General features: G+C 43.0%; 1 protein-coding gene across 2 annotated transcripts in view; it reads right to left on the bottom strand.

The window, feature by feature from the left end:
- Positions 1–19,731, bottom strand: part of METTL13 (methyltransferase like 13) — a 29,892-nt gene extending 10,161 nt beyond the window's left edge. The window contains exons 1-6 of one of the 2 annotated variants that reach the window (XM_006867042.1): positions 19,392–19,731; positions 16,678–17,437; positions 14,947–15,146; positions 13,036–13,231; positions 6,463–6,630; positions 444–662 (exon numbers count right to left, since the gene is read on the bottom strand). In XM_006867042.1, coding sequence (XP_006867104.1) covers positions 444–662; positions 6,463–6,630; positions 13,036–13,231; positions 14,947–15,146; positions 16,678–17,437; positions 19,392–19,544 — 1,696 coding nt within the window. In that variant the 5' untranslated portion in view covers positions 19,545–19,731. The remainder of the gene's footprint in view (positions 1–443; positions 663–6,462; positions 6,631–13,035; positions 13,232–14,946; positions 15,147–16,677; positions 17,438–19,391) is intronic. The other variant, XM_006867043.1, reaches the window with a different exon arrangement.
- Positions 19,732–22,475: the final 2,744 nt, after the last annotated feature.

Genomic DNA, 22,475 nt, shown 5'->3' with positions numbered 1-22,475 from the left:
AAAGCTGTGGCAGTCAGTTTCCAAAAAGATTAGTTCTGGGAACACTATGAGGTCATCTACTTTGTTCTGTAGGGCCATGATGAATCAGAATTGACTCAACCCTGTAAAGGTTCGCAATGAGTTGGAACCGACTCCACGGCACATAACCACCAGCTCCACCATGAAGTCATCTACTTTGTTCTATAGCGCCATGATGAATCAGAAGTGACTCAACAGCAGTGTGTTCAGTTTGGTGTTGGTTCATAGTCCAACATCCAGAGCATTCTTTAGCATATGCTTAACACTCTGTATGTGTTCAATTAATACACAAACAAACGAGCATGTGAATGGTGGGATGGCACTGATGCCACCCTCTCAGCGATGAATTCTAGAGGACCCAGCAGGACTGACAACCTTGGATCCATCTTCCCTCAGTGGCCCTTCACATTTCCCAATAGCAGTACCTTCTCCTCTTTGTGCCAAGCTGGTAACATAGTCCAGGCCATCTGCAATGTGAACCTGCATCCGGTCACTCTGGGAGAAGCCAAACCACTGGGAAGCTACTTCCAACATCGAGGGGTCAATCTCCACAGCATCGATGCTCGACTTTGGGAAATGATCGTGGACAAAGAGGGGGAGGCTGCCCCCACCTAGGCCCACCACCAACAATGCCAGTGGCGTCTCTGTGATTAAAAAAAACAGCATCATTTTGTCATCTGGGTAGCTCTGTACCAATCTCAGGGAGGGCAAAAGAGGGACTTAGACATTTAAGAGTGTGTGGGGGAAGATAAGAGTACCCACTGAATAATTTTCATCTTGTCTAGATAGGTCTGGTTAAAAGACATGGGGATAAGATTCTTATGATTCAATAGTGAATAATTGTTATCATGACTGATTGTGACTGTCTCAACTGTAAAAGTAGAAGTTTTTAAGCAAAATGGGGAAGTAGGTAATGTTACAGTTCAGAAATAAAGGACCCTAGGACCATCAAGGGAGACGAGCACAAGCGGAATGCGGGACCTTTATTCAGAGGAGCAGACACCAGAGATGGAGGCAAGAGATGGGGGCATGGAGAGAGGGAGCAGCTGAGGTCTCTAGATTCATGGAAAGAGAGGGACTAAGAACTGCTGGCCAGGAGGCAGGCTTGCAGAATGTGTCCTTTGGGGTATAAATTAGTATATATGCCTGAGTGTTTTAGAGTACATCTCCCCACCCCACCCCCAAAAAGCAAACAAAATAAAATCACCTATAAGACAAATTCAAAAGGAAAAAAAAGGGGGTATTAAGCAGTTGGTTCTGTCCAGGGGACAGAAGATTTAGAGAACTGGTTTCCTTGAGTCATCCCAGTAACTTAAGGAGTCAATTTGACATATGAAAACTCAACCCTAACTTCACAATGACCAGGTCCAGAAGAGGAACTCATGCATTATTATTATGGCCCCTTAAAGATTTGCAGCCTTGGAAAACCCTGTACGGGGTTGCTATGGGTTGGAACCGACTTGACAGCACTTAACAACAAAGGTCCCAAAGCATTCAGCTGACATCATAGCAAGAGTCCCTGGCACAGTGTTAGTTTTTCCATCTAAGAAAGAGAGGGGCTATGATCACAGGCAATGTAGGTGCAGTGTCCATTGTGTCCAACGCAAAGGCCACACCCACCCTCTCTGACAACCCAACTACACAAGAGCACTCCACTCAAGTTCACAAATCAGAGAAACAAAAGGCCCAAATCCTATCCCTAAATAGAAAAGTCACAGCCAAGCAACAAGAATTGCCAAAAGAGATTAACTCTGAGGATTAAATCTAAGAACTAAGGCTTGAAGGGCATCAGCAAGTGTGGGGGGTGTTTCAATGAGGCATACTTAGGGACTCTGGGCTAGGAGTTATGGTGTAGACAAAAACTAAGAACATTTCTGCTTATGTGATTGGATCCAAACTGTTACTAGTAATAATGCTATGAATGTACCAATTTGAATGTTTTTGGATTTTTTTTTTTTAAGTAGCAATTCAAGCAACTTCTAATACTAAAATAATGTGTCACTGAAAAACCAGTAATTTTCTTAAAGTGCAAAGACACTGGAGACAAGATTATTTTAAATGTACCATCTAGTTTTACAAGGTAATACACATATGTAAAAAAGTTATCAAAGAGAACAAACAAGATGGCAGAGAGGGTGGAAGTGCAATGAGATGCTCCATCAGCAATAACACAGAATACCGGACCAGGCAGGCTCGGGGATGCTCCCAGAACTCTGAACCACATATACAGGAAAATTTAAGAGGCTGAAAGGCTTACAGCTAGTGGAATTTGTAGCAGAAGCAAGAAATCCAGTGCTTTCTAATCCAAGGCACTCAGCTGCTCCCGGAGCCACCATCTTGGATGAGACCAAGCAGGGGAAGGATCAGAGCAGCCACAGATGTCTGACAGAACCGCGGAGATAAAGGTGTGGACATTCTTTTTCTCATAGCTGTTTATTGGTTTGTCGCTGGCTGTTCACCTCCACTCAGGTGACTAGAGGGGGTGCCTGAATGAGTGGACAACCCATGCCATCCCCCATAGGGTTCTACTACGCATGCGCATAGATCTCCTTGAAATTTAAAGTGACAAGTTCCACTTAAAACCAAACGGCAGTGCAAACTGGCCACAAATGGCCCTGAACTGTTTATCACTGGCAAAACGAACTGAACGGGGACTGTGGAGCGGGACAGGCAAACTAAAAAGGAAATAGGCCAAAAATTAAATCCTGAGTTACATCGTAACGACCAATAGTGGCATCTTGAAATTTTTCAGGAAGAAGAGTGAAAAGGGAAGCCCTCCTGATCACATCTACCTGGAGGCAATCAGAAAAAATACCAAAATACACACCCATCTAAGTATTAAGGCCACAGATAACCCCTGAAATATGCCCCAAAGACATAAACAGATGACCATATCAGCACATGGTCAGAAATAAGATAAAGTGACTGAGGCAAATGAGCTGGAAGATGGGAAGGCTTTGGAAATGCCTGAGAAGGAATTCAGAAAAATGATTATAAAATGTACACAAAACACTTTACAATGGAGTTGAGAAAAATAAGGAAGTCAGGAAAGTACTACAGGACAATCAAATAAGATAGATACAGCATTGGAAACAATTCAAAACCTACAGAAAGAGGTCCAAACAATTAGTTATAGAATTAATTGTCCAAAAAATTAATCAGAAATGGACAATACACTGAAGGAGCAAAGGAGTAGAACTGAAGAGATGGAAGCCAGAACCAGTGAGTTGGAAGACAAATCTCTCAATACCATTAAGATAGAAGCACAAGCACAAAAAAGGATAAAAAAATCTGAAGGTCTAAGATTCATGTTAGATGACATGAAGAGGAATAACTTAAGACTTTTATCTGTATTCCGCACAGTAAGAATCACACATGTCCACAGAAGAGATTGTTGAACTTCTAGAAAAAAATTTCCCTAACATCCTCAAAAGCCAAAAGATAAGCATCCCAGAAGCTCAGCGAACCCCAGGAAGGATAGACCCTAAAAGAAAAACACCATGACATATAATACTGAAGCTCTTCAAAATCAAAGGTAAGGAAGGGCAGAATCCTGAAAGCAGCTAAGGAAAAGATCAGTGTATCACACAGCAAATCAGACTAAGCTCGGATTTCTCACTAGAAACCATGCAGGCAAGAAGACAATGGGGAGACATATGGTGTAATCAAAACATTCCAAGATAAACAGGAGCTAAGGGATTTTGCCAAAGCCAACCCTGTGATGAAAAAAATCCTAAAGGGAGTTCTGTGAACTGAGAACCAACAAGAACAGACAACAACTAGAGATTGACATACATGGCAGCATCACCCAGAAGTCATTTAACAAATGGAAGAGTCGAGAACAGAATAAAACTGTAAGAAAAAATTCATAGGATCTGGGAGGTCAGTCTATGATCAAAACAATTACATTGTGAAAGAAGGAACAGAGATCCAGGTGGTGGGAAGGTCAGGTAGATTACAGGATAAAATAGACTGTCTTAAATGGAGGGAAAAGTTAAACGAATATAAAGTAACCACAACGGTGGGGTTGGGGTGGGGTGTTGCGGGGAAGGTGGAGGGAGGCAATGGTAGAGCACAGGGTAAAGGCAGACACATCATGGTTCGGGTGTTGGGGAAGGCAATACAAGAAGGGCAAGGAGGTGGAAGAACAAGGTAGATAAGGGAACACTGAGACAGGTTTGCATGGGCTAAGAGGGACAGGTAAATAGTGATGCATGCTTAACCTTGAAATAACAGGGCTCTGAGATACAGGGATCTAGACATAGTTTGAAAAAGGGATGCTTGACTGTCTTATGAATATTGTTTTCCCTTGCTTACTATTGTAAAATAGACACTTGAGTGGGGCAGAAAGGAAGGTTGGGAAACATGATTATAGAAAACTTGTAAGCCCGTTTTCTGCCTATAACTGAATGGAATACCTAAAAGGGGTTCTAGAACTTGCCCAGTGAAACAGGTCTCTTGCAAAGCCTTTGCAGAGTATAGGACCTTAGGTGGACTCCTGAGTCCCATCCAGAACCTTCTGAGGTGGGACATTCCCAACAGCAAGGATAAGCAGACCAGTCTGGATCAGCTAGAGTGACAGAAGATGCATCTTCAAAGAAAGATAATCAGGAAAACCCCAAAACAAAAATGTCAGCATGACAGGCTACTACAAGAACAAGCAAACTGTTCACCAGTAAGCCATCACAGCAAGCAATCAAGTTCCTTCAGGACAAACCCCCCCTCTAAGACTGAAACTCAAAGGCAATACATGAGCAGGCATGTAAGCTTGCTGACGAGCACGTTGGCCAACTGGTGAGTGGAAGAGGGGGAAAGGCAGCAATGAAGAAATGGGCTGAGTTCAACCATGGTCCATTGACTCCCGTTGACCTGAAGATAAGAGAGAGAAGAGGAACCTGGGCTGTTGGTCCAATGTGTGGTGAGACCTGGGGACACTTCAGCCCATGGACAAGGAGGGCTAGAGATGAGAGTGAAGCATCCAGCTGATATGAAGTGAGAGGAGAGGCACAAGAACATCCAAATTTGCAGATAATACCCATTTGACCTAGCCTTGATGGCTTGATAATCAGAACTCGACTAGAAGAAGATAAACAAACAAAAAGTACAAAACAATTTTTGACAAAGAAAAATATGGTAAATTGCTACAATTTGATGAACTCGACCTATACTCATGGAGGTACTAACTCTAAATACCAACAGAGAAGGAAAGCGTCTTCACATCAAGTATCTACCCTCTGTACACAGGGTAGATGGGGATGGGCAACTTAGACATTGGCTACCTAAAATGAGGGGGCGATAAAGGCACGAAGTAACTGGCTTACAAGGTTTCCAGAGGGAGTTTAGTTTAAGAGTGTGTGGGGAAGAGTCCCCATTGAATAGTTGTCAACTTGTCTTGATAGGTCTGGTTAAAAGAGATGGAGATAAGATTCTTATGATTCAATAGCAAGTAATTGTTATCATGACTAATTGTGACTGTCACAATTGTAAAGGTATAAGTTTTGTAACATAAATGGGGGAGCATTTAGTCATACAGTCTAGAAACAGAGGACCCTAGGACCATCAAGGGAGAAGAGCACAAACAGAATGTGCAAACTTATCCAGAGAAGTAGCGACAATGCCAGAGATGGAGGCAGAGATGGGGACAGGGAGAGAGGGAGCAACTGAGGACTCTAGATTCATGGGAAGAGAGGAACTAAGAGATGGTGGCCATGAGGCTGACTTACAAAATGTGCCCTTTGGTGGTATAAATCATTACATATGCCCAAGTGTTTTGTTGTTGTTGTTTTTTAAAAAAAAGAGCTCAAGTGAATAGAGAGAAATACTGTTAACAGATGGTGCATGGAGGGGAATGTAATCATTGTGATGAAACATGTTGTATGATTTGTTCAATGTAAAACTGATGATCTGCCCTGTAAACTTACACTCAATCCACAATAAAAACTTAAAGGAAAAAAAAAGTTATCAAGCTGAAATTAATAAAAAATGTCAACCTTGAGCACCTTGCCTTTCAAAAACCTATTTATATGGGATCAAATTGACAACAGCAATGTGAATGGTTAGCTAGGAAGCCTGGAGAGGGGGTTAGTGAGTTTATGTTACTGGGAGCGGAACAATTTGGAAAAAGGGTGAATGTAATGCATGTCACTGAATTATACATGTAGACATAAATTGAATGTGTATGATTGGCTGTGTAGATTTCCAACAACTGAAATGATTAGAGGGAGAAAAAAAGAATGCCAAGCAGCAAAATAAATATAAATAGAAGAACAAAAATTAGATACTTAGATTCCAACACATTTAAGTCCTTTCAAGATTACTTGGAAGATGACTGGATGAAGTAAGATGCATTTGCCAGTCCACAATGACAGTTCTCCAAAGTGCATAGCCAACTGACACCGAATGTTTAGTTTAGTGAAACGTGGAAAGCAGCAGGGTCTCCCTCACCTAGGAGCAGCTTCGAGTTTCTCAGCAGGACAAGGCCAGCGATCATGGCTTTGTGGTGTTCACAGCACAGGTAACTCCTATCGATGGACTGCCTTGAAGCTGCAGAGCTGGCCTCTGGAGTATCAGCAGGCCACTGCTTCTTCCTGTCCTTTTTGCGTTTCTTCTGGGCTAAGTGAGAGAGACAGACGAGTGAAGTTTTATACTTAGTGTACTTGTCCTGGAAAGCAAAGGATGCTAGTAGCAGTGTGATACAGCAGGTATGAACAGATTCAAAAGCGTCAACTGCTAAATATGAAGGATTTCTGCAAGCTGGCTGATATCACGTTGGGTGCTTGAAAGCAGCCATAATGAGAATATTTATACCTTGGAAATTGGCAAATGCAGCAAATTCAGGCCCTCCCCTGTCTCCCCCTAAAGAGACTGCTTTTTAACACTTAACAGCAAAACACTAGACACTACGGAATCAGAAAAGGGATGTGGCAAAGATCTCCCCAGGAATGCAGGAAATTTCAACCAAGGAGTCTGAGAATCTGCAAAATACAATAAATAGCACTGCCAGAATACTTTGCTCAGAAAATTCTTTTAGTGATTTGATAAGTACCTTCTCTGTGTCATTAGTATTTCAGAACTTTCATAATTCTAGCTCTTAGGACTAACCTAAAACAAACTTCCTACCGCAATTCTGAAATTGGTGGTGGTGGTATCAAGAGCCACAGCGATTCATAGTGGTTCACTGTGACCCTGTACACATGGGAAGGAAACACTGCTCAGTTCTGTGACTTCCTCACAACCACTGCTACACTTGAGCCCGCAGCTATCACTGTGCCAATCCATCTCACTGGGGGTCTTCCTCTTTTTCACTGACCCTCCACTTTTCCAAGCATGGTATCCTTTTCCAGGGATCCTTCCTTATAATATGTCCAAAGTATAACAGAGGAATTTTGGCCATCCTTGCTTCTAGGAGCACTCTGGTTGCACCTCTTCTAACACACATTTGTTTGTTCTTATGGCAGTTCATGGTACTTTTAATATTCTCCTCCGTCACCAAAATTCAAAGGCATCAATTTTACTACAGTCTTCCTTAGTCATTGAAAATACCATGGCTTGGGTCAGGTGCACCTTAGTCCTCAAACTGCCATCTTTGCTCTTTGGCACTTTAATTAGGACCAGTGCAGATTTGCCTAATGCAGTATGTTGTTTGATTTCTTGACTTCTGCTTCCATAGTGCTAATAGTGAATCCAAGAAAAATGAAGTCTTAGACAATTTCAATTTTTCATCCATTTATCATGATGCTATTTAATGGTCCAGTGGTAAGGATTTTTTGTTTTCTTTACATTGAGGTGCAACTCATACCGAAGGCTGTCGTCTTTGATCTTCATTAGTAAGTAGTCTAAGTCCTCTTCAATTTTAGCAAGTAAAATTGTGTCATCTACATATTTCAGGTTGTGAATGAGTCTTTCTCCAATCCTGATGTCATTCATGTTCTTCTTCATATAATCAAGCTTCTAAAATTATTTGCTCAGCAACAGACCGAAAAAGTATGGTGAAAGAATACAACCCTGACACACACCTTTCCTGATTTTGTGTTGCCTTGCTCTGTTGAAATGATTTCGTCTTAGTTTATATACAGGTTCCTCATGAGCACAATCAAGCGTTCTGGAATACTCATTCTTCACAATGTTATCCAGTTTGTCATGATTCATATAGTAGAAAGTATTTGTGCAGTTTAACTAAAGCACAGGCAAATATCTTTCCTGTATTCTCTTCCTTCAGTCAAGATCCATGTTTCATGCCCTTGTCTGAATCCGGCTCGAACCTCTGGCAGTTGTTTGGGTTTTTTTTTTTGATGTACTGTTGCAGAAGTTCTGGAATTATATTACTTGCATATGATATTAATGATGCCACCTGGTGATTTCCACACTTCCTTAAGTTACCTCTCTCTTTGGAATGGGCACAAATATGGATCTTTTCCAATCAGTTGACAAGGTAGCTGTCTTCTAAATTTCTTGGCATAGATGAGTGAGTGCCTCCAGTTCTGCATCAGTTTACTGAAAGATTTCAATTGGTAGTCCCTCAATTCCTGAAGCCCTATTGTTTGCCAATGCCTTCAGTGCACCTTGGATTTCTTCCTTCATTATCACTGAATCTTGATCATATGCTACCTCTTCAAATGGTTTAACAGCAACCATTTCTTTTTGGTAGTGACTCTGTATATGCCTCCATTTTCTTTTGATGCTCTCTGCATCATTCAATGTTTTGATAATTTTGACCATCATTCCACAGAATCCTTCAATACTACAAGCGGAGGCTTGAATTTTTTCTTCAGCTTAAGGAATGCTGACCTTGTTATTCCATTTTGGTTTTCTAACTCCAGGTCTTTGCACGTTTCATTATAATGTTTGACTTTGTTTTCTTACTTTTGAAATTTTCTATTCTGCTATTTCAACTTCTCATTTCTTCCATTTGCTTTAGCATCTCTATGTTGGAGAACAAATCTCAGTTTCTTCTGACATCCGTTTTGGTCTTTTCCTTCTTTCTTGTCTTCTTAATGACCTTTTGCTTTCTTCCTGTATGATGTTCTTGATGTCATCCCACAACTCCTCTGGTCTTTGCTCCTTAGTGTCTAATGCATCACATCTGTTCTTCAGATGATCTCTAAACTCAAGCGGGATATATTCAAGGTCATATTTTGGTTCTCGTGGACTTATTTTAATTTTCTTCAACTTCAGCTTGAACTTGAATATGAACAATTAATGGTCTGTTACACAGGCCACCCCTAGTCATGTTTTTACTGATGCTATAGAGCTTTTCCACCATCTCCTTCCACAGATGTAGTCTATTTGATTTCTGTGTATTTCATCTGGTAAAGTCCATGTGTTAGTCATCTTTTATGTCCACTGAATCCTTCAATAGTTCAAGCTGAGTCTTGAATTTGTCTTGTTTTTTCAGCTTGAAAAATGCCGAGCATGTTCTTCACTTTTGGTTTTCTACCTCAGGTCTTTGCACATTTCATTACACTTGACTTTGTCTTTGCAAGCTGCCCTTTTTAAAAAAACTTTTTACTGTGAATTAGGTGAAGGTTTACAAACAAGATCAGCTTTACATTGATAAACTATACATCTTGTTTCATCTCAATGATTATAATCCCATCCCTACAACAACAGTTATCCTGCTTCCTCCCTGTTGCTCCCCATTTACAGCTTATATTTCACAAATGAACAAAGCAAAAATATTTGATGTACACTTACAAAACAGAAAATATATATTCATTTAACTGTCCAAAGGGCAACTCTGCTAGCTAGCCTCCAGCCACAGGTACACAAGGCCTTCTCACTCCATGGGCCTAGAGCCAGAAACTGTTAAGCTGATCTCTGAAATTTTTTGTTCACCTCTTTTGCCTCCTCATTTTTTCCATTGCTTTACAACTCTACACTGGAGAGTAAGGTTCAGAGTCACTTCTGACATCCATTTTGGTCTTTTCTTCCTTTCTTGTCTTCTTAATGAGCTTTTGTTTTCTTCCTATATAATGTTCTTGATGTCATTCCACAACTCTTCTGGTCTTCAGTAATTAGTATCTAATGCATCAAATCTGTTCTTGAGATGATCTCTAAATTCAGGTAGGATATACTCAAGGTCATATTTTGGCTTTTGAGGACTTGTTGTCATTTTCTTCAGCTTTAGTCTGAATTTGTGTATGAACAATTGCTGGTCTGTTCTATAGTCTGCTCCAGTCTTGTTTTGACTGATGATATGGAGCTTTTCCACCATCTCTTCCCACTGGTATAATCCGTTTTACTTCTATATATTCCATCTGGTGAGGTCCATGTCATGTTCTATGTTGTTTAAAAAGGCATTGCAAATAAGTCATTGGTCTTGCAAAATTCTATTATGAAATCTCCAGCATCACTTCTATCACCAAGGCCATATTTTCCAACTCTTTGTTTCCAACCATTGCATTCCAATTACCATTATATCTTAACAGATAGAAAAATTTGGGATCTGAAGAATTAAATAAAAAAGGCCAGCATAAGAAGGTAGTGCAGCCAGTATTTGAACCAATTCTCCAAAGTGTATCTTCTTCCTATTGTACCATACAAACAGTAATACATATCTCCTTGCTGGGCAAAGAAATCACAAATGTTCACAGATGGGGACAAAGGTCTCTCATGGTGCTACAGGATAAGCATAGGACTAACTACAATGTCAATGGTTCAAACCCACAAGATGCTCATCGGAAACCCTATGCAGGGTCACTATACCCACTCACCGACATTTAATAACAACCACCTACTCCCTCAATTGCTCAAAGATCTAATACTAAGCATCTGCTTTTGTGTTTTCACATGGAACAGCTGCATTCCACAGTAGTCCAGGACCAATGTGTACAATGAGGTGTTTTTCACAGATGATAAATTACTTTTAATATACTCACTTTCTGCCTCACCAATAACTCCTGTGAGGGAGACCATTCCCCTGGGAGAAAGTGAAACTAAGAAAGCAAGAAACCTGGCAATGTTGGAAAAATCTAAGCCCCAAACAGGAAGGCAAGATGTTCTTTAAGCATTTTCACTAAGTTTTAGTGAGATGAAATGAACTGACCCACAGTCACAGTGAACAAATAATAGGTCAGGAATGCAACCAACCCTTAAAGAACAAACCATCCTACTGAGACTAACTACCCTAGGCTCTGGGCAAAACTGGAGGGTCCTGAATTTTCTCCAGCCCTCTTCCAGACAGCCGATAAGGACAAACAGTTAGGGAGAGGGAATGACTGGGTATCTGAAAACCAATTTCAGATTCCATCACTTCATCTCTGTGCCTCAAAAGGGAGAACACGAGAAGAGAAACTTTCACATTGTATTTTACAATTTTTTTTTTACCCTTTGCAAAGAGTAAGTACTGACTTTATAATACAAAAGTATACACACAATGGATATGCCTGGAGGACATGCTGAGTGAAATTAGTCAATCACCATAAGGACAAATACTGAATGAGACCACTGTTGTAAAAAGTTAGAAATGTTGTCTTGAAAAAAAAACTCTATGATGATTACCAGGGACTGGAGGCAAGGGACAATTATTCACAGGCTAGAGGGTTGATACAAGTTAACTTGGGTGATAGGGAAGATAGCACACAACAAGTGGGAGGTTGGCAGAGGAAAGGTGAAGGTAGCAGAAGACACAGGAGGAGTGCAAGAGTTATAGTGACTAGAGGTAAATACTGTTAACTGATGGTACATGGAGGGGATTGCATTCATTGTAATGAAATGAAGTTCATGATTTATTGATTCTCTGTTCTGTAAACTATCACTTAATTACAATAAAAAGCTTAAAAACAAAACAAAAGTATACACACATTGGAAGCAAATGTTGTTGAATGATGATGTATGGAGGGGATTGTAATCATTGCAATGCAACAAAATACAATAGGATGAATGTAAAGCTGATGCTCTCCCATGTAAACTATCACTCAATTCACAATAAAAACTTAAAAAAAAAAAAGTATACACACAATGAAAAAAGGTAATACAAACTGTCTTCAGTGGGGCTGTTTGCTCCCATAAAGACTTAGTCTTGAAACCCCTAAGGAGCAATTCCACTTTGTCCTGGAGGGTCACTATGAGTCAGAACCAACTCAATGGCAGTGGGTTTGATTTTGAGGTACAGAAAGTGGTCTAGTTCTACACTGTCCAATGTGGCAGCCACAAGCCATCAGTGGCCATTTAAGTTCATTGCTGTTGTTGTTAAGCACTATTAAGTCAGTTCCAATTCATGGCTACCCTGAAGAGGGCATCCAGGAGCTGCTATTGGGTTTGAACCACCAACCTTGCAATCAAATGTTTATCCTACAGCACCATGATCAGTTCCTCAGTCACACGCTCCGTAGCTTATGTGGCTAGTGATGGACAGTGCAGATGTTAAACATTTCCTTCACTGCAGAAAGTTCTATTGAGTAAAACTAAATAACCACTGGGTGGTGCAAACAGCTACCAGTCAGCAGATAACTGAAAGGTCAGAGGTTTGAGTCCACCCAGAAGTGCCTTGGAAGGAAGGCCTGAAAGTTCAGTTTCTGAAAACCATGAGGAGCACAGTTCTATTTTGTCACACTTGGGTCCCAATGAATCAGAATCAACTTACTGGCAATGGATTTTAGTCCCTCTCTAAGGCACCCATGGAACTCTAAAGGCTAAAACAGTTGTACTATGAAGGAGGGCAGAGCTCCCCTGCGTCCTCCCATGCTGCTGGCCTACCTCACCAAGACCCCCTGAAACTGTACACAGGAGGATAAGGAACAACTCGAACACTTAAAATTGAAGACACTAAAGTGATTACAATGGTTATTTGGTCAACCACCACCCTGTTCCTTACCTCTTCAGTGTCAGCTTTTGCTCAAGAATAGCACACATGCCTCTTCTCTGCTTATTACTATTTATGTACTAAAAGCCCAGATGGGAAGAGGGCAGTCCACAGAGCCATGTGCTCTGTACCCAGGTATGCCCACATCTCAGCCAGGCTCTCACCCCCACAATGAGTCCATGTCATGCCCACCTGGGTCCCACTACCTTATTCACCTCTGTGAGACACATCCTTCAGTAACCTGGCTTCCGACTGCACCACATTCTTGCTGCTGAGGAAGATCAGTCGCCGAAAGAAGTGCTTGTCATCCCCCTGCACATCCTCAATGACATAGTCGCCACTCAACGGGCTGCAGTCTCGGTGCTGAATGGTCCGGATCCCGATGTCCCCACCCACAGATAGGAAGGGCACCTAAAGGTACAGCCAGAGACACGGTGCAGGGGTCAGAACACCAGTTTAATCAAGAAAGGACACTTGCAATCCCTTCCTTTTGTGTGTATTAAGAAACGCTGTTAGATGCCGAGTTGATACCAACTCTTGGCAACCCCATGTGACAGAGTAGAACCGTCCCATAGAGTTTTCTTACGGGAATGGATAACCAGGTCTTTCTCCTGTGGAGTCAGCAGGTGGGTGTGAACCACCAACCTATTAGTTAGCAGCTGAGCGCTTAACATTTGCCCCACCAGGGCTCCTTGAATGTAAGGGTACAAAGGTCTATCTCAAGGCTCTGGGCAGCAACATTCCAAAGTTTTGTTATTTTAATGGAGCACTGTTCTGGGGCCTTGGAGTAGATCACAAGCAGTTCAATTAATCTTCTGAATATCAACTAAACACATAACAACTAATGAAATACATTTGGTTCTCTAGAAGAAAATTTAAGAGCATCTCACGGGTGACCAGTGAAAGCTAGAGGGAACCCTTGGGAAAGAACAGTAATTACAGAAGCAATCTGAATAAAGAAAAACACAATAAACTGCAGGGAGAAAATAATCACTCTGTATTCAGAGAAATTTCTCTTCCCCCCAAGTTATTCTTTTTCTTCTGAAATTTTTTTTAAACTTCAGGACAAAAAACTCATTTTGCCTCAAATCCTTTATACTTTCGACCCCAGTCTTCCCAGCTTCCTCTTTGAAGGCCTAAAAGAACATTTCATAATCACCCATGATGGCTGACTTTGAAGACTTCGTATTACTTTGCAGACACTAGTAAGTCACAAATGACCCATCCCACAGGAGCTGGCTCCCTGAAATAAGTCCCCCTAGTGGACACGGGGATACCTGGTATGGCATGTAGGATTAGCACTGGACTGCAAACCACAAGGTAAGCAGTTCAAAACCACCAGCTGATCCTTGGAAACCCTATACAAGGTAACTATGTGTCAGAAACAACTCAACGGCACTTAACAACAATGGCCACCAACCTCAATGCCTGCCCAGGAAGAACCTGGCACACATTCTTCTGTAAAGCCATGTCTGACTCTTGGCAAAACCATGGGCTGGGAACCGGAATTCTTTTTTCCAGATAATACAATGGCACCAGCCCTCCAGATACGTCGGCTATCCCACTGATCAAGGAGAAACTCCTCACCATAAGTCCTGGCCATGAGATCAGCTGCCAATGACGCATAGTGATTAGGACGACACAATGCAGACGCTGTCTACTGATGGTAACTTATCTCCATTTTGGCCAAACTCTTGTTTCCTTCCCAGTCAAACACCAGGCTAGTCAGGCTACTAACCTTTTCTGAAAACTGTGCTGTGCTTACCCCTTTCCCATTCTATCCTCAGATAATACTGGTACTGAAGAACAAAACGACCAAGAAGACCTGCTCAAAGAGGGGATGGAGGAACACTGGTGCCTGCAACGTATACAGCCTTTCCCTCACGCTGTCTCTCCAGACTGGAGAGGCCCCATAGCCATTGCGGTGCTACTACACTCACTGCCTGGGATGTGGGCATCTGTTTTTCTGCCCACTTAGTCCTTAACTGCTGACACACCTTCCAGAACAGATTGGGGTCTCAGACTTTTGTCCTCACTCCTTCCAAGGTCCCCTCTGCTTTCCTGGCTGCTAATGTAACTTCTCCAGACCCCAGAGAAAGCTGCTGTCAAAGTTTTGTCTTTGTTACCTGCTGCTGGGCAGACACCCCAACCGGGGCCAGCTCCATGACTCTGGTCGACAGCTCGGCCTGGATGCTGTCCATGCCTTCATACTGCTGACCTCGGTGCAGAGCCACTGTCACCAGCCTCCTGAAGCCTGTGCTGGCTGCTAGCTGCTTCCGGCCCTCCTCCATGCCAAAGAGCCACTCAGTCTCCCTGCCCTGGGGGACTGAGAAAAGAAACTTGGTGATAAGAAGTCCTAGGAATAAGGTTCAAGCCCACAGCCAATATACCCCACATGGCACTGAGCCAGCCCTTCCAAGAGCAGTATCTCCTCCAACTGTGACCCACTGATGCCTATCAAATTCCTAGTGCACAACACCCAGAAAAAAGCGGCCCATCAGACACAAGGCAGCACCAATGGGTGAATGAGGAGTATGAGCATGAACAAGAGGGCTTCAAAAAGTCTGTGGAAAACTTCCATTACCTTTCAATTCCATCTTTCCATGAACTTTTTGAAGCCCCTTGTGTATAAGGAGAGGGAGACTAGCAGCTAGTGCAAGACAACAGTAATATTAGTATCTATTTTTACCCAGCATTGTTGTAACCCTATACATATAAATGAATCAAAATCTCTTATTAGCCCAAAAGGTACACCTTATTTTTATTCCCATTTTACAAATGGAAAAATTGAGACCCAGAAATTCCATTTGCCCAAGGTCACAAAGCAGTAAGTGGTGAAGCTGGTACTGCAATCCAGTTCCTGCTCATATCCACTGCACTGGTCCTGCCCATGGGTGGAGAGGGGATTATGGAAGCTCTTGGGGAAACGGCTCTGCCATAAGCAAACAAATTAGTAGCATTACCGTACTAACACTTTGCCTTTGTCTAGAACTTTCTAGTTTTGAAAGCATTTCCTCATCCTATCTCTTGGGATCTTTAAGGTCAAGCTGGTATTATATGTCCCTTTCAATAATAATGGCTGGCACTGATAAAGCACTTATCATGTGCCAAGCACAGTTCTCAAGTGTTTTTACATTTCTAACAACTACACAAGTTAGTTACAATATAAATGAGGAAAAAGAGGTACAAAAAACAAAATAAAACTTGTTCACTGTCACACTGTTAGGAACAGAACCAAAATGGTCTTGCTTCCAGAGCTCACTTTTTTCAGCTACTACTCCATTGTTGTTTTTGTGAAGTGCCGCCAAGTCTATTCCGACCCATAGCGACCCTGTATAGCGTTTCCAAGGAGCAGCTGGTAACCTTGAACCACTGACATTGCAGCTCGAGCGACTTTGCAGTCTGACACATTAGCCCACAGCACCACACCAGGACTCCATACTGTCCCTCTAAATTCAGCCGAGAAGCATGACAACTCCATGTGGCTCATAGATTATAGTTAGGACTAGAACATAGGTTTTAGCCCTGCAAGTCCAGTGTTGCTTCCACTACTCTATGTTAGAGACTACATCTCTATGCAACCTGTGATTTGCCTAAATTTCTATTATTTCTGTCTCCTCCGTACCAACCCTATTCTGACACTTCAGGAAGCCTTTGGAATGGTATATGGGAAGGAATAAATCTGTGTAAGTAGTAGCTGGAGAGCTCTTCCCTTTCACATGCCTGAGCCCTCGTTACCCTCTGGGGTCCTGTAAGATAAATAACGAAGACACACCCATTCACCAAAGTGCACGCCCAAGTCCCAGACCCTTTGAGCCAACCCCTACCAAGAAAGAGAGGGAACAATCCCAACTCACTGATGAAAATGGCAAAATGATTGTCCCTCGAAGGTTTCACAGTGGGGCTGTCCACCACGTGGAGGGTGTAGCGGGGCTCCCCCGTGTCCCCATCGCACAAGTCCAGAGACACATTCCCCAGCCCAGCCTTGCGGCGTAGCTGGCTGCACAGCCAGGCATACTGCTGCCGTTCCAGCACCGCCTCAGCCAGCCGCTCAGCACTCTCGAGCCGCACGGGCTTGCCTTGCTCCTGAGCACACAGCTCAAAGATCTGCAAGGCAGAGCCAGGGACTGGTCTGAACTTGGTCATGATGAAGGCAAAGACAGGTAGGGAGAACCGATGCTCTGTTTCCATCACCTGGTCCTGGCTGTAGGCCACCTGATGCACCCTCACCATCCACCCCGCCCGAGAAAAGTGACCCACTGCTTTCTTCAGGACGTGAGCCTGTGCCAAGGAGATGCAGAGGTAGCGACCGCCCACCTGCAGGACACGGCCAACCTCAGCCAGCATCCTGTCCACCTGCTGCAGGGTCTTTTCCTCCTCGTCTGTTAGGACAGCGTCCAGGGTGCCTTTGTCCAACACCACCTGGAATGAGGCATCCGGAAACTCCATCTGCATCATGTCCATCTTCAGGAAGCTCATCTGGGGCCGCCGGGTAGCATTGCGATCCTTCATTTGCTTGATGACGACCTCACTGATGTCAATGTTCACTAGATCCTGATAGCCCACATCATACAGCTGCTCACTCAGTTCTGAGTTGCCACACCCAATCACTAGCACCTGGAGGAAAAGACGCAGATGGGAAGGTGATCAGAGCAAAGGAATGTGCCTCTGATACTGCAAGGAGTCAAGTTCTGCTTCAGATGCTAAATGTTTTCAGGAGGTGGAGATACTCTTGTCCAGAGGAACAACATTCTAGTTCATTCTAGGCTCCATCTTAAAACATCACTAGTTAGAATTCACTAGTGAAAACCACATCCAACTACAATAAAACATTATGTGAGAATGGGCTTTCTGTTACAGAAACAAATTAATCATGGATGTTCTTTTCTCTGAAGCAAATATTAATATTCAAAGATTGATAAGAAGTTTCACAAATTAAATTCCCTACTATCTATTTTAAGAAGCTCTGGTGGCGTAGTGGTTACAAATCGGGCTGCGAACTGCAAGGTTAACAGTTCGAAACTACCAGCTGTTCCGTGGGAGGAAGAAGAAGCTTTCTGCTCCTGTAAAGATTTACAGCCTCGGAAACCCTGTACAGGGTTTCTATGAGTTGGAACCAACTCTATGGCACATAACTACGACCACTATCTATTTTATTGTTGAAAGTCTAGGACTGGCGTAATCCTATTTCCTCAATCCACTCAAGCCTTTAGATCCACCAGACAAGAAACTACATATTATGATGATTCAAATTTTAGTTCCATCTCAGGTTCCACTTCATGATATTCAGTTTTTCTGAAGCCAAATTGTTTTGCCTCTCTCTGTGGAGTAACCTTCCACTGAGTCTTCAAAACTCACTCAGATGTCACCCTCTCTGGAAAAGCATGGTCCCACGAAAAGTGCATAAATCTAGGTGACAAACAGGCCTGAGTCCAAATCCCCAGATAATCACTTACTATATACATCTTATTGTTGTTGTTAGGTGCCATCGAGTCAGTACCAACTCAAAGCGACCCTACGCACAATAGAATGAAATACTGCCTGGTCTTGGGCCAACCTCACAATTGTTGCCACGCTTGAGCCCACTGAGGCTGCCACATTGCCACATCTTACCTGAGGCAAAAAAAAAAACTGGCTCTCAGAATCTTGCTCATTTATAAAATGCATGGACCAGCATTAACCAGAGTCATTATGAAAATCAACAATCACACACAGCCCGCACCCTGCATAAGGCTTGGCCACAAAGCTCCTTTCCACCAATTTGGTTTTCCACGATTGCTCTTTCCCTACCTCCTGTACAATCCCATCTGTCAGGGTTACCAATCCTTCTACTATTGTACTTAATACTATTACATTTAATAACTATCTCTAGGTCTGGAATGTGCTCAGGGTTTATGTTTTAACAGTCTTCTGGCATAAAGGCTAAGCAGTTCTGAGTATGACCCACTCAACAACTATTTGATAAGAGTCACATATTAAAGACACCAGACAAACTGCCTGCTCCAGGGCTTACGGCACAGTGACAGAGGAGCCCAGGGTCTCACTCAGAGAAGCTATACTTCCAGCAGGAGACGGCCAGATTGCATGACTACAGAAAGCATTCTCCCTGTGAGTTTATTCATTCAAAGATGAACTGGAGGACAGAAGGGAAGTATGGGTGGTGGCATGGAGTTCAGTTAATTTAAACACCTGAAAACCCATATTTTTAAGTTGCCTTTTTGCCATAACTGTGCATTGTAATCGCGAAAGCATAGCTCAAGTAATAGCTATATAACTTGTCACACTCTTACCAAGTGCAGGATTACTGTTGTTCGTAAGGATCCCGGTGGTGCAGTAGTTACAGCGCTTGGCTACTAAAGGAAAGGCCAATGGTTCAAACCCAGTGGCTCCGAAAAAGAACGCTGCGACAGCCTGCTTTCACATAGATTTACAGCCTCGGAAACCCTGTAAGGCCGTTGTTCTCCGCCACTATGAACATATATGGAGTGGATGGCAGCAGTGGGTTTCGGTTTGCGGTTTAGTCCCCACCTTCCCGAGGGCACACACAGAACTACCCAGCCGCGCTCCTTACCTTTTCTCTGGGCTTAATGTATTTGTGTAGCACCTCGCAGAGTTCCAGGTAGGTCCCATACCACTCGAAAGCTTTCTTTCCTCGCAGCTGGAAGAACTTATCCCAGTAGTTAACGGAGCCAAACTCCTTGGAGCTTTTAGGTAAGAGATTCATGTTCTCACTGCCTGAATTGCGTCTTCAAGATTCTCCTACTCCCTCTTAAGTACTATCTGAGGGGCTCTACCACAGGCAGGTTCCGGGACGCTGCAGTGGGAATTCTGTCCACAGGCCAACAAGCACATTGATTTTTCCCCACTCAAAAGCTATAGGGATACACTCTTACTGGCTAAACGCAGGCATGCAAAACATAGCGTCCAAATTACACTCAACCACTCCTGCGCGCCCCCAAGTCCCTGTCCTCGCGCTTTCTCAGAGCTTGATTTCTGTAACCAGCAACCATTTCCGGGTCCGAGGACTCCCAATTGGTCCGCCACCCCGAGCGTTCAGCAACACATTGCGCACAGATTTTCGTTCCAGGCACCCCATAGGTTGAGACTCGCTCACCTAACACTCGCGTTTCGTCGTAGACTCGGAGCATTTTAATGACGTAGAGGGGCAGTACCGCGGGAGGGAGTCGGGGCGGAAGTGGCTAGTCTGTCCTGATAGAAGAGGCGTTGACGGACTCCCTTTTAGAGCAAATTTCCAACGTCTGAGCTTTCCCGCTAATGCGGGGAACTTGTGGGCTTTCCTGGCCTTGATTTCGTTTGGTTTCGGAGCCGGCCTCGTCCATGGTTCTGGTATACTGACTTGGGCTGAAGGCGGCCGGCGTGGGGCACAGTGGAGGTGGGGATCGAAAAGAAACGTTGATTAGAAAAGAGCCTGTCCTTAGTCTCAACCGTACTGTCTTCTCATCTCTTCTCAGTTAAGCCACTTTGCTAGTATAATTCATGTCATTTGGAGGAAAATGGCATTTGGCTGTAAATTTTCTGCACCAAAATACATTAAACTGTCGGGTAAAAAAGTGACAAAAGGTAATCTTATATGCTTCCTCTCCCTTTCACTTCTCCCCTAAAATCATGTTACTAGATGCCATCCAGTCGGTACCAACTCATAGCGACCTTATGCACAACAGGACAATGCCCAGTTGCTGGCACTAGGCCCATCCATCTCACTGAGGGTCTTACCTCTTTTTTGCTGACCCTCCACTTTTCGAAACAGAATGACCTTCTCCAGGGACTCCCTTGTTGGTCCCTCCAGACAACATGTCCAAAGTTCAGAAGACAAAGTCAGCCATCCTCACTTCTACGGAGCATTCAGGTACTTTTTCCAAGACAGGTTTTTGTCTTCTGGCAGTCCAGAGTATTTTAATATTCTTCTCCAACACTATAACTGAAATGTATCACGTCTTCCTTATTCATTATCCAACTTTTACATGCATGGCTTGGGTACACCTTGGTCCTCAAACTGACATCTTTTTAATATTTTAATGAGGTCTTTCTTGTGCAGCAGATTTGCGTAATGCAGGACGTCCCTTGATTTCTTGGCTTCTGCTTTCATGAGTGATTGTGGATCAAGGCAAAATGAAGTCCTGGATAACTTCAATCTTTTCTCCATTTATATGATTTTATTATTGGTTTAGTTGTAAGAATTTGTGTTTTCTGTACACTGAGGTGAAATTCATACTTGATATTCATTAGTAAATATTTCTAGCGCTTTTTGCTTCCAGCAAGCAAGTTTATGTCATCAGCATATTGCAGGCTGTTAATGAGTCTTCCTCCAGTCCTCATGCCACCTTCTTCATATAATCCAGCTTTTTGAATTATTTCTTCAGCATGCAGATTGAATAAGTATAATGAAAAAAATACAATCCTGGCACACATCTTACTTGATTTTAAACCATTCAGTATCCCCTTGTTCTGTTCAAATGACTGTCTCCTGGATTGTGTACAAGATCTTCATGAATACAAGTATTCTGGACTATCCATTCTTCCCAATGAGATCCATTTGTTGTTAAGTGCCATCGAGTCGATTTCAACCCATAGCGACCCTGTATAGGGTTTAGTTTGTTAAAAATCCACACATTTGAATGTCTTTGCATAATTGATAAAGCGCAAGTAAATGCCTTTCTGGTATTCTCTGCTTTTAGCCAAGAGTCATCTGGTGTCAGCAGTGATATTCCTTAACCCACAGACTCTTCTGAATCTGTCTTGAATTTCTGGCAGCTCCCTATTGATGAGCTGCAGCAACTGTTTTTAAATTATCTTCAGCAAAAATTTTACTTGCTTGTGGTATTAATGATATTGTTCACTGATTTCTGTTGGGTCATCTTTCTTTGAATTGGGCACAAATATGAATTTCTTCCAATTGGTTAGCCAAGTAGCTGTCTTGCAAATTTCTTGGCACAGACAAGTGAATGCCTGTAGTACTGCATCGATTTGTTGAAACAGTTCTACTAGTATTGCATCAATTCCTGGAGCCTTCTTTTTTGCTGATGCCTTCAGTGTAGCTTGGACTTCTTCAATGGTTGAACATCGCCCAGTTCTTTTTGGTGCTGTGACTCTTTTTATTCCTTCCATCGTCTTTTGCTGGATTCCGCAACATTCAGTCTTTTGCCCATTGTTGCTGTTGTGTACTGTCAAGTCAGTTCCAACTCATGGTGACCCGGTATAAGGTTTCCAATAGTGGGTGCTGGGTTTGAAATTCTGACCTTGTGGTTAGGAGTCAAGTGCTTATCATCTTACAGCACCGTGCCAGGGCTCATTTTGCCCATTTGTTGTTATTAGGTGCCATTGAGTTGGTATCGACTCATAGCGACCCTATACACAACAGAACGAAACGCTGCCCGGTCCTGGGCTAACCTCACAATCGTTGTCGTGCTTTAACCCATTGATGCTGCCACTTTGCCAGTCCATCTTTCTGGGGTCTTCCTCTTGTTCTCTGACCCTCCACCTTACCAAACATGATGTCCTTCTCCAGTGACTGGTCCCTCCTAACAATATGTCTGAAGTATGAGAGACAGTTTGGCCATCTTGGCCTCCAAGCAGCACTCTGGCTGCACTTCTTCCAACACAGATCTGTTGGTTCTTTTGGCAGCCCATGGCACTT

The sequence above is a fragment of the Chrysochloris asiatica genome, unplaced genomic scaffold (genome assembly GCF_000296735.1).
Source record: "Chrysochloris asiatica unplaced genomic scaffold, ChrAsi1.0 scaffold00100, whole genome shotgun sequence".
NCBI classification, from domain to species: domain Eukaryota; kingdom Metazoa; phylum Chordata; class Mammalia; order Afrosoricida; family Chrysochloridae; genus Chrysochloris; species Chrysochloris asiatica.
This window is presented reverse-complemented; position numbering and strand designations above follow the sequence as displayed.